Source organism: Pseudophryne corroboree, chromosome 10 (assembly GCF_028390025.1).
Source record: "Pseudophryne corroboree isolate aPseCor3 chromosome 10, aPseCor3.hap2, whole genome shotgun sequence".
NCBI lineage: Eukaryota > Metazoa > Chordata > Amphibia > Anura > Myobatrachidae > Pseudophryne > Pseudophryne corroboree.
In genome coordinates, this window is record NC_086453.1 from 86,917,666 (window position 1) to 86,930,657 (window position 12,992).

At 45.6% G+C, this 12,992-nt stretch overlaps 1 protein-coding gene across 1 annotated transcript; it reads left to right on the top strand.

Annotated features, from left to right (window-relative positions):
* The first annotated feature begins 2,648 nt into the window (after positions 1 to 2,648).
* LOC134965210 (uncharacterized) lies at positions 2,649 to 4,316 on the top strand. The gene is made up of 3 exons (XM_063941719.1): positions 2,649 to 2,734; positions 2,810 to 3,022; positions 3,637 to 4,316. Exon 3 carries the CDS (start codon positions 3,648 to 3,650, stop codon positions 4,314 to 4,316), a length of 669 nt encoding a protein of 222 aa, XP_063797789.1. The 5' UTR covers positions 2,649 to 2,734; positions 2,810 to 3,022; positions 3,637 to 3,647.
* Positions 4,317 to 12,992: the final 8,676 nt, after the last annotated feature.

Sequence of the window (12,992 nt, forward strand, 5' to 3'; positions counted from 1 at the left end):
GATCACTTAAATATAAAACATAGGCCCTCATTCCGAGTTGTTCGCTCGGTAAATTTCATCGCATCGCAGCGATTTTCCGCTTAGTGCGCATGCGCAATGTTCGCACTGCGACTGCGCCAAGTAAATTTGCTATGCACTTAGTAATTTTACTCACGGCTTTTTCATCGGTCTGGCGATCGTAATGTGATTGACAGGAAATGGGTGTTACTGGGCGGAAACAGGCCGTTTTATGGGCGTGTGGGAAAAAACGCTACCGTTTCCGGAAAAAACGCAGGAGTGGCCGGAGAAACGGGGGAGTGTCTGGGCGAACGCTGGGTGTGTTTGTGACGTCAAACCAGGAACGACAAGCACTGAACTGATCGCAGATGCCGAGTAAGTCTGGAGCTACTCAGAAACTGCTACGAGGTGTGTAATCGCAATATTGCGATTACTTCGGTCGCAATTTTAAGATGCTAAGATTCACTCCCTGTAGGCGGCGGCTTAGCGTGAGCAACTCTGCTAAAATCGCCTTGCGAGCGATCAACTCGGAATGAGGGCCATAGTCACAATTTTAAAAAAAACACACAAAAGGAAAACATTATTGCAGGACAATTCAGAGACACACCAAGTCCAAACTACACATGCAAAATATCTGCCAGAAAAACACATGACATACAATAAAGTAAGATGTTACATTGGCTTTTGTCTAAAACATTAACCAAAACAATGTATTTGCTGACACACACTTGAAGATGGGAGTAATATGCAACGTCACATGACACACATTTAAAAAAAACAAAAAAAAAAAACATAGGGGTAAATTTACTAAGATTCGTAATTTCCAGAATCATGTCCAAGTTCAATCACGAATGACATCGACAGTGTAAAATTGCAACTTTTTGAATTGATTACGACTAATTTACTAAGCTGTCGTATTCGTATTTTTCGTTTCTTCCGATGTCGATGTCATTCGTGCTTTTCTGCTGTAGATTGCGGCCGCGTTTGCTGTTTCGCGGCCGCGTTTATGGGTTTTTTTACGACTGCGTCACATGTCTGTTACGGCAGTGATTTAGAAATTGCTGCCGCGTTTTTAGTCCTAAGTTTCGTTTTCGTCACGCGGCCGTGATTGGTTGTATTCGTGAAGGAGGAGTGTCTGTGCATATTACTATAAAACCGCCCCAAACACACCGCACCTCGTGGGTTTAGCTAGTGGAGAGGAGAGAGGAAGGTGTATTTGGAGTTGGTGAGTTTGGTGGAGTTTTTGGTGGATTTGGAGAGGAGTTTGGTGATTGTTGAGTGCTGTACTGTGTGTGTAAGTAGTCTTGTCATATTTGTAGTATTGTTTTTTCACAGTTTGTCTACTTTTTTGTCCTTGATTTTTTTTTACAGTCTTTTGTCATTGTTTGTGAGTGAGTGAGTGAGCGTGTGTGTTGGCTGTGTGGTGTGTAGTAGTAGGAGTAGTGGAGGAGTGTGTTTTGTGTTTTGATTTTTCAGTGTTTTTTGTTGTTTGTCATGTCAGACTCAGAGGTCAGTGTGGTGGCGGAGGTTAGTGAGGTGGAGGCTGGTAGTGAGGTGGAGGCTGGTAGTGAGGTGGAGGCTGTTAGTGAGGTGGAGGGGGGTAGTGAGAGGGAGGAGGTTAGTGAGGAGGAGGAGGAGGGGGTGCCTGTTGCTGTATTTTCCAGTGATAGTGATGGTGTTGTGGCTCCGCAGCCACGCACCACTACCAAGACTGGCAGGAATATAAAGTTCAGCTATGCTGAAAACATGGCTTTGGTGCGTGAGCTGATGAAGCACCATCGCCAATTGTTTGGTCAGGATGCTGGCAAGGTGTCCTCCCGCAGGAAGTCTGTCCTGTGGGGGCAAGTAATACTTGCCGTGAATAGTGAGGGTGTGGTGAGGCGGACTGAGGACACGTGCCGCAAGAGGTTTTATGATATTAAGCGGCGTGTCAAGGCCAAGATGGCCAAAGAGGCCAAATCTGCAAGAAAACCGGAGGTGGCCCCCCTTTCCGGGCCACCTATCGGGACTGGGAGGAGCCTGTGCGGGCATTGATTCCTGCCGAAGTGGTGTCTGCTACTCATGTCCGGGATTCGGACCGACCCACGCAGGATGGTAAGTTTGATGTGTTATATTTTTATTTAAATGTCCTCTAAATGTTGTAAATGTCATTTTTAAAGGGTAAAGGATGCATAAATTGTGTTTCACATATTGCAGGCCTATGCACCCTTAAGGTGTGTTTGTGTTTAGAATGTGCTTTTTTCACCTTGCATTGGCTGTTTGGTAAATTTAATATTGCGCAAAAACATGTGCAATGGCTTTTTAATTTTTTACAAAAAAATTTTTTTTTTTGGACGATATTGCTTGGACATCTGTGTTGTCTGCTTATTTTAAAAAGATTTTTGTATTTATTTACTTCTGAAAAACGGTGCAATTATTTCAACATTAAATTTGAGAAACATTTGCAAGTAGTCAATCTCTGCAATATCTGAGGCATAATTCTAAAATGTAACAGATTTATTGTGTGCAACATCATGTACATTTGGATATACACCACAAAATAATTATGCTTGAAGGTCTTAATCAGAAATTATTTGTTTATCCAATACATAATAGATGGTTACAGTACAATAAGGCTTTGCAGGGTTTTTTTTTTACACAAAGCATGGTAATAATGTTTGGTACACTTTTTCAACAGTCCCACAGACCAGCCGGCCAGACAGGCCTCAGACAAGTCAGGATGAGGCTGGGATTGCAGGTAAGACTTCAGTGTAGTCACATATTCTGCAAACACATAGAAGTACAAAATATTAATGTTTATATTTTCACATAGGTTCTGCTTCTGGAAGCCGACCTCCTGTAAGGCGCCCATCACAGGGCTTGGCCCACTTACCCAGGAGGCCAAGTAAGACACGGCGTCTTGGCTCGGAATCTGCGGCTCCATCATCCCCACCCAGGCGACGAATTTCGGCAGTGTCACCCCAGCCACCACTGGCACTATTGGCGAGTTCGCAGAGTGATGAGCCCCGATCCCCTCAGTTATCTGGTGAGTAAAAACAGAATTTAAACACATAGGCAATAATATACACAGTACAGTTAATATGTTGTTAGTTGGTTTTGAGATTACATGTTTTCCAGAACAAGCAATGTGATGTTACGTCTTCAATTGCTAAAGGTGTAAAAAAAAATTTTTATAAGGTCTTAGTGGATGTTCTCGCCAACATCATTTTGAATAAATATCAGAATTTTTTAAAAATTTGCCCCACACACGTGCACATTTAAATAAAATAACAATAAAATTCCACAAAAAAAAAAGCATCAACAACATTATAGTGTTCACACATCTCCCCTGTCCAGTATGTAGATGGCTTACTTGCTCCGCTCCTCTGGACTATCCAGGTAAGTAGTCTATATCGTGGTCAGGGGAGGGAATCTAACAGTGTAATGCTGTGGAGGGGAGTTAGTTAGGTGAGGATTATGCAAATCTGTCTATGTGGCCGCCTGTGTTGGTATATATGTTTTTGACCATAAAAAACATTATAAGTTTATAAAATCAACGCCAAAAAGTTAAAAAATGGAGTATTATGAATGTAGTAATGTGTAGAAGTAGCCTTGCTAAAAATTTACAAATAAACATTGCATGTTGGCCACCCCATACAGAGCCCAGCTTGATGGCCGACGTGGACCAGCAGGGACAAGACCAACAGGCAACCATCACACTGCAACTTACACCTGTTGACCCAAGCCAGCCAATACAGCTGCAGGATATCCCCCAAGCCTCCATCAGTCCACAACTGGCACAAGCTCCGCCCCCAAGCCAAATACCAGATGATTTTTGGGCCAGTTGGACAAGCCAACAGACCCAAAGCAATGCCAGCCTGACCGCACATACACAACACCTTGCCAGTCTGCCCCATCATCTACCGCGTATTAGTCGCAACTCGGGCAGACTGATTGTACAAGTAGGGCGAATGGCAACCTCAATGGAGCAAATAAGGGCTGACAACAGCCAAATGCTTGCTCATTTATCGCGCATCATAGATGAGCAACAGCGCCATCAGCAGGCACTCGTTCAGCTCATTCAGCACAACCAAGTGGTGAATGAGTCGTTATCCAGGATTGTAGCCAGCCACACTGCAACCAACACTCAGCTGATTGCAAGCCTTAATAATTTGAGCAGCAATATTTCATTGATGGGAGCTCACCAAGTAACCTCCAGCTCGGGGACAACGACCCCTATCCAAACGCCAGTAACCTCCCCTGTTCGGCGTTCCTCCAGAGCACGTGCCAGTGAGCCAGCACAAAGCTCAGCAGCCAGCACACACAAGCAGAAAAAATAACCCCAATGTGATTGGCAAAATAAAAATTTGTATTTGACAAACACACAACTTCCTGTGTCCGTCTCAAACATTGTCGAAGCAGCTCTGTATGTATGTATGTTTTTCATGGGTAATGACTGAAAATGTATTTTTAGCATAAACTAAGTACAATGGACACACCACTATAAACTACAAACAGTAAGTAACAAAACACACAATAGAAAGTAGTGCAAAGTGTTTAGTCAAGGATAATTACAGCCTACTAAAACTGACCTGAAAAATAGCGCAGGATCACTTCTTGCCGTACCTGCCTCCCTACATATGTACTCACACTGTCACCAGATGGGTCTAACTCCTCTGCTTGCCGACTGCTTTCTCCCTCATCATGTGCCAGATGTTGGGTTAAACACAGATTATGGAGAAAACAGCAGCAGAACACAATTCTAGTCACCTTTGAGGGACTATACAACAAAAGGCCAGCAGATTTATCCAGACACCGAAACCGTGACTTCAGCACACCAAAACATCTTTCTATCACATTCCGCGTAGCCTTATGTGCATGATTGTAACTGTGTTCAGCAGGAGAATCAGGTTGGGACAATGGAGTAAGGAGCCAAGAGTAGCAGCCGTAACCCCCATCACCTGAAAAACAGATATAGTCCACATTAGCACATATGTTAGATTATTCTTTCCTAATCATAACTCGAGTTTGTGGATAAAAGACATACACACAAAACATTTTAAACATACCCAACAGCCAGCCATCAGGCATTTGTCCGGCCTCAAATTTATCGAAGAGCGATGACTGACTGAGGATGAAGGAGTCATGGCAGCCACCAGGGTAACCTGCAACAACACTCATAATTTTTAAGTTTGCATCACAGACCACCTGGACATTAGTTGATTGGGACAGATGTCTATTAGTATATATATATTGGCGGCCCTTAGGTGATCTCAGCTGAACGTGTGTGCAATCTATGGCCCCCAGCACATTGGGCATGCCAGCAAGCTCATAGAAAGCTACCCTGACAGCACTCCACTCCGACTCCTCGGTAGGGAAGCAGATTGAGGCATTAATGTGTGGCTCCAACACATCCAAAACCTGAGTGGACATTAAAGAAGCTAAGGTGAGTGTCATGTTAGGTATTCTCTACAATACTGTGTTGTTTGAACTTACAGAAGCAACACTTAGACATAACCGCCTATGTATTTTTAGACTCACCTGCATCAAATATCTGGAAAAGGTGGGCTGTGAGATACCAATGACGTCGCCTGCCACAGCCTGGAAGCTCCCAGTAGCCATAAAGTGTAACACAGCCAGGAGTTTGTGTAGGCCTGAGACAGAGCGAGAGCGTGCTGTCTCAGGGTCTATGCCCAGTTTGACAAGGTCATACAGGTGGAAAATGTTGTTTCTATTTAGGCGGAACATCTGTATGACCCTATCATCGGACAATGCATTTAAGTTTAAACGCCCTCTAAAAAAACGAGGCTGGCGCAGCCTCCGCGGTACCTGGACAACCTGTTGACCATGTTCACTTACCTGGGCCTGATTCCTGGAAGCCTCATGGAGCAGTCTAAGGTATCCCACAGCAAACAAAAAATCATTGCCACACACCACAGCCGCCATTTCAGAGTGAGAGAAGTTCAAAATGTGCCTGGAACACTTTTATAGGGCCAAACATTCAGGTGTGAGTAATGGATAATTGAGTACACATGTAAACACGCTTTTCAAATGCTGGCGCGTTTTTTTTTAGGAAAAAATTACGATTTGTAATTTTTCGCGGCCGCGAATGCATTTTCACGGCAGCAATTACAATTACGAATGGTTAGTAAATGACCGAGATTCATATCTAAACAGGCGTAATTTGACCGATGGTGTATTCATTCGTAATTTTTTACTTGGACTTGCAAAAAATTACGAATGCCCTCATCTCTGCCGTGATTAGTGTTTAGTAAATTACCGAGATGACACTTTGAAGAAAAAACGGCATCTCGGTCAAAATCGGGAGCTTAGTAAATTTCCCCCATAGAATGAAAATGCTAATACACATGCTCACCATTCTTCCTGGGCCTATCTGAATCCCGGACATGGGTTGCAGAGACAACTTCTGGAGGTATTACACTCCGCATGGGCTCCTCATACTCCAGATATCTTGCAATATAGGACTGCCCACCACCGGTTTTCCGAGCCGACTTGGCCTCCTTGGCCATTTTGGACTTGACACGTCGCTTTATGTCATAGTACCGTTTGCGGCACGTGTCCTCTGTCCGCTTGACCACCCCCTCACTATTGACAGCAGCAACAACTTTCGCCCACAACACCGTCTTCCTCCGTGTTGGCACCTTGGCGGACTCAGGGCCAAATAGCTGCCTTTGATACTGCATCAGCTCACGCACCAATGCCACATTTTCAGCAAAACTAAACTTTACATTCCGCCCAGTCTTAGTAGTGGTGCGTGGCTGCGGAGCACTCTGACTGTCACTATCACTTGAGGCTGCTGCAGCAACCTCACCCACCTCCTCCACCTCACTAACCTCACTAACACTCACCTCCTCCACCTGACCAACCTCCTCCCCCTCACTCACACCCTCCACCTCACCCACCTCTGAGTCACACATAATTGTGTGTCTAAACAGTTAACACAGGAAAAAAAAAGACAAACAACACACTCCTCCACTACCACTACACAACACACACACACACACACACACACACACACACACACACACACACACACACACACTGACAAGGGACTATAAAGAAAAATAACTTGGACTAAAAATGAGACAAAACCACAAAATACAAGACAACAAGAATGACAAGACGACTTTCAAACACAATACCACACTCAGAAATCGCTACCAACACTCCTCACCAAACCACAAATTCACCTACCTCCACAGCACAACCTCCCTCCTCCTCACCACTAACTAAACCCACGAGGTGCGGACGGTTTGGGGCGTATTTATATGGTTGCGCACAGACACTCCTACCATCTGAAACACAACCAATCACGAACGGGGATGAAAATCGAAACTGAAAGTGAAAATGCGGCCGCGGGAAAAAAAAACCCTGCCGCATTTAACTTAGGAAAAAACCCAGCAAATACAACCAAAACACGTACGCAAACGACAAAGACGGCCGTAAATGTGCACAAAAAAAAAGACTGCCATCGACATCGGAAAACACGACAAACATAAAGTTGACTGCTTCGTAACTTTGCGTATATGGATTCAAAAAGTTGCAAGAAAATGCACCCGATACAAAACGAGTTTAAACACTACACAAACCGACTCAAACACGAATATTAGTAAATATTGCCCCTGTTGTCCGTATTTGTGTTAAAATAATTCCACACCGAAGAGGTGATTTTTTTTGTAATTTGACCAGGCATGTCAATGGCCATATTCATCCCACGGACAACAGGTGTCTCCCCGGGTGCCTGACTTAAACAAACCACCTCACCATCAGAATCCTCCTTGTCAATTTCCTCCTCAGCGCCAGCAACACCCATATCCTCATCCTGGTGTACTTCAACAGTGACATCTTCAATTTGACTATCAGGAACTGGACTGCGGGTGCTCCTTCCAGCACTTGCAGGGGGCGTGCAAATGGTGGAAGGCGCAAGCTCTTCCCGTCCAGTGTTGGGAAGGTCAGGCATCGCAGCCGACACAATTGGACTCTCCTTAGGGATTTGTGATTTAGAAGAACGCACAGTTCTTTGCTGAGCTTTTGCCAGCTTAAGTCTTTTCATTTTTCTAGCGAGAGGATGAGTGCTTCCATCCTCATGTGAAGCTGAACCACTAGCCATGAACATAGGCCAGGGCCTCAGCCGTTCCTTGCCACTCCGTGTCGTAAATGGCATATTGGCAAGTTTACGCTTCTCCTCAGACGCTTTTAATTTTGATTTTTGGGTCATTTTACTGAACTTTTGTGTTTTGGATTTTACATGTTCTCTACTATGACATTGGGCATCGGCCTTGGCAGACGACGTTGATGGCATTTCATCGTCTCGGCCATGACTAGTGGCAGCAGCTTCAGCACGAGGTGGAAGTGGATCTTGATCTTTCCCTATTTTACCCTCCACATTTTTGTTCTCCATTTTTTTTTTTTTTGAGAAAAAGTTTTTATTGAATTTTGAACTTTTAACAAGATATTCATAAGATATACATTACAGGTATCACACATTGGTACATATCGCATTCAACTGTCAAATAGCAGTGGCAGAGTATCTATCTATATACAATATCGAGTGAGTAAAGAATCAAACAGGCACGCATGCCAATGTATAGAAAGCTGTCAATAGATTGTTCTCCATTTTTTAATGTGTGGAATTATATGCCAGTATCAATAGCAATGGCCTACTACTATATATACTGCGCACAACTGAAATGCACCACAGGTATGGATGGATAGTATACTTGACGACACAGAGGTAGGTAGAGCAGTGGCCTACTGTACCGTACTGCTATATATTATATACTGATGGTCAGCAAACTGTGCAAAACTGAAATGCACCACAGGTATGGATGGATAGTATACTTGACGACACAGAGGTAGGTAGAGCAGTGGCCTACTGTACCGTAATGCTATATATTATATACTGGTGGTCAGCAAACTGTGCAAAACTTAAATGCACCACAGGTATGGATGGATAGTATACTTGACGACACAGAGGTAGGTAGAGCAGTGGCCTACTGTACCGTACTGCTATATATTATATACTGGTGGTCAGCAAACTGTGCAAAACTTAAATGCACCACAGGTATGGATGGAGAGTATACTTGACAACACAGAGGTAGGTAGAGCAGTGGCCTACTGTACCGTACTGCTATATATTATATACTGGTGGTCAGCAAACTGTGCAAAACTGAAATGCACCACAGGTATGGATGGATAGTATACTTGATGACACAGAGGTAGGTAGAGCAGTGGCCTTCTGTACCGTACTCCTATATATTATATACTGGTGGTCAGCAAAATTATGCACTGTACTCCTACTATATACTACAATGCAGCACAGATATGGAGCATTTTTCAGGCAGAGAACGTATAATACTGGTGGTCACTGGTCAGCAAAACTCTGCACTGTACTCCTCCTATATAATACTGCTGGTCCCCAGTCCCCACAATAAAGCAGTGTGAGCACAGATATATGCAGCACACTGAGCACAGATATGGAGCGTTTTGCAGGCAGAGAACGTATAATACTGGTGGTCACTGGTCAGCAAAACTCTGCACTGTACTCCTCCTATATAATACTGCTGGTCCCCAGTCCCCACAATAAAGCAGTGTGAGCACAGATATATGTAGCACACTGAGCACAGATATGGAGCGTTTTTCAGGCAGACAACGTATACTGGTGGTCACTGGTCAGCAAAACTCTGCGCTGTACTCCTCCTATATAATACAGCTGGTCCCCAGTCCCCACAATAAAGCAGTGTGAGCACAGATATATGCAGCACACTGAGCACAGATATGGAGCGTTTTTCAGGCAGACAACGTATACTGGTGGTCACTGGTCAGCAAAACTCTGCACTGTACTCCTCCTATATAATACTGCTGGTCCCCAGTCCCCACAATAAAGCAGTGTGAGCACAGATATATGCAGCACACTGAGCACAGATATGGAGCGTTTTTCAGGCAGACAACGTATACTGGTGGTCACTGGTCAGCAAAACTCTGCACTGTACTCCTCCTATATAATACTGCTGGTCCCCAGTCCCCACAATAAAGCAGCGTGAGCACAGATATGTGCAGCACACTGAGCACAGATATGGAGCGTTTTTCAGGCAGACAACGTATACTGGTGGTCACTGGTCAGCAAAACTCTGCACTGTACTCCTCCTATATAATACTGCTGGTCCCCAGTCCCCACAATAAAGCAGTGTGAGCACAGATATATGCAGCACACTGAGCACAGATATGGAGCGTTTTTCAGGCAGACAACGTATACTGGTGGTCACTGGTCAGCAAAACTCTGCACTGTACGCCTCCTATAATACTGCTGGTCCCCAGAATAAAGATATGCAGCCCCCTGAAACAAAGTGAGAGGACGCCAGCCACGTCCTCTCACTATCATTTCCAATGCACGAGTGAAAAATGGCGGCGACGCGCGGCTCCTTATATAGAATCCGAATCTCGCGAGAATCCGACAGCGGGATGATGACGTTCGGGCGCGCTCGGGTTAACCGAGCCATACGGGAGAATCCGAGTATGCCTCGGACCCGTGTAAAATGAGTGAAGTTCGGGGGGGTTCGGATTCCGAGGAACCGAACCCGCTCATCTCTACCCCTAGCCCTCCTCGCCTGCAGCCTAGCCCTCCCCTAGTAACCTAACCCTAACCCTCCCCACCTGCAGCCTAACCTTAACCCTCCCTCCCCGCAACCTAACCCTAACCCTCCCCACCTGCAGCCTACCCCTCCCCTCGTAACCTAACCCTAACCCTCCCCACCTGCAGTCTAACCCTCCCTCCCCACGACCTAACCCTCCCCACCTTCAGCCTAACCCTAACCCTCCCCACCTGCAGCCTAATCCTAACCCTCCCTCCCAGGGGCAGATCCAGAACAGGGGGGGGCACCATTACAGGGAAAGAGGGGATTGGGGTATTCTTTTATGTGCGCCAAAGGCACGCGCGCTCCTGGAAAAGTGGGTGTGGATCCGCAACAAGGGTCATGGCCTCAAAAGCAATGCCCTATCCACAAGCCATGCCCTCATTTTCATCACACCTTCTAACCCTTCCTCATCCATTTAAAGCTCATGCCTACCTTTTCCTCCTCAGTCCTCACCCAGTCCCCTCACCAGTCACAGCCAGGCTCCCCTTCCCAGCCTCTAGACTCCGAGTAACCGTCTTCTCTTCCACCTCCTGACCCCTTTTCCCGCACCCACCACTGCTCAGCTCCTCACCTCAATCTCAGACTGCTTTTCTGTATACACGGAGAGGCAGTGGGCGACTTAGAGTATGATGGAGAGAGGTAGTGGGTGACAGGAAGAGGGTGGCAGAAGAGAAAGGTGACAGGGAGAAATAGTGGGAGATGGATAGGCAGCGGATGTTAGGAAAGGGTGACGGCAAAAGACAGTGGGTGACAGGTAGGTGACGGGGAGTGGCAGTAAATGACAGGGAGAGGGTGACAGGGAAAGGCAGTGGGTACCAAGGTAAAGCAGGGGGTGACGGGGAGAGGGTGATGCCTTGCAGAGTCAGAGGATGACAGGAGTGGCTGACAGGGATATAGTGACTCAGGGGAGAAGCAGAGGGTGAGGGTACGGGGAGAGAAATAGAGGCAGTGGGTGACAGGGAGAGTCAGTGGATAGATAAGAACCCCTTGGCCCATCTATTCTGTCCTTGTACATGCATTATTATACACTAGAGTTCATTTTTGTCACAAGCCAATTTATTAACCAGTATATTTTTGGATTGTGGGAGAAAACCGGAGGATATCCACGCAAGTACGGGGAGAATATACAAGCTCCACACAGGGAATGGAACCCAAGTGCTCAGAGGCAGTAATGCTAACCACTACACCATCTGTACTGCCTGATGCAGCGAGCACATTACTATCCCCAGTACGTTGCCCCCCCCCCCCCCTTCAAGGAGTGCAGCAAGCACATACCCCTCACTAGTGGACCAGTAAGTATGTCAGCACCCAGAGCAGCACAGTGAGCACATACCCTCAACCCAGTAAAGGAGGGAATGTGCCCCCATTCAGGTGCTGCAGCTAAAAAAAAAAAAAAAATGTGTGTATATGTATATATATATATATATATATATATATATCCATACATACACACACATATATATACATACACACACACTAGTGATGTGCCCCGGGAATTTTTCGGGTTTTGTGTTTTGGTTTTGGATTCGGTTCCGCGGCCGTGTTTTGGATTTGGACGCGTTTTGGCAAAACCTCCCTGAAATTTTTTTGTGGGATTCGGGTGTGTTTTGGATTCGGGTGTTTTTTACAAAAAAACCTCAAAAACAGCTTAAATCATAGAATTTGGGGGTCATTTTGATCCCATAGTATTATTAACCTCAATAACCATAATTTCCACTCATTTCCAGTCTATTCTGGACACCTCACAATATTATTTTTAGTCCTAAAATTTGCACCGAGGTCGCTGGATGGCTAAGCTAAGTGACCCAAGTGGCCGACACAAACACCTGGCCCATCTAGGAGTGGCACTGCAGTGTCAGACAGGATGGCAGATTTAAAAAATAGTCCCCAAACAGCACACGATGCAAAGAAAAAAAGAGGTGCACCAAGGTCGCTGTGTGACTAAGCTAAGCAACCCAAGTGGCCGACACAAACACCTGGCCCATTTAGGAGTGGCACTGCAGTGTCAGACAGGATGGCAGATTTAAAAAATAGTCCCCAAACAGCACATGATGCAAAGAGAAAAAGAGGTGCACCAAGGTTGCTGGATGGCTAAGCTAAGCGACCCAAGTGGCCGACACAAACACCTGGCCCATCTAGGAGTGGCACTGCAGTGTCAGACAGGATGGCAGATTTAAAAAAATAGTCCCCAAAACAGCACATGATGCAAAGAAAAAAAGAGGTGCACCAAGGTCGCTGGATGGCTAAGCTAAGCGACGCAAGTGGCCAAAACAAACACCTGGCCCATCTAGGAGTGGCACTGCAGTGTCAGACAGGATGGCACTTCAAAAAATAGTCCCCAAACAGCACATGATGCAAAGA

What these genes read in the sequence shown, in the direction of transcription:
- LOC134965210 (XM_063941719.1), top strand. Translation starts at nt 3,648, where the DNA reads ATGGCCGACGTGGACCAGCAGGGACAAGACCAACAGGCAACCATCACA.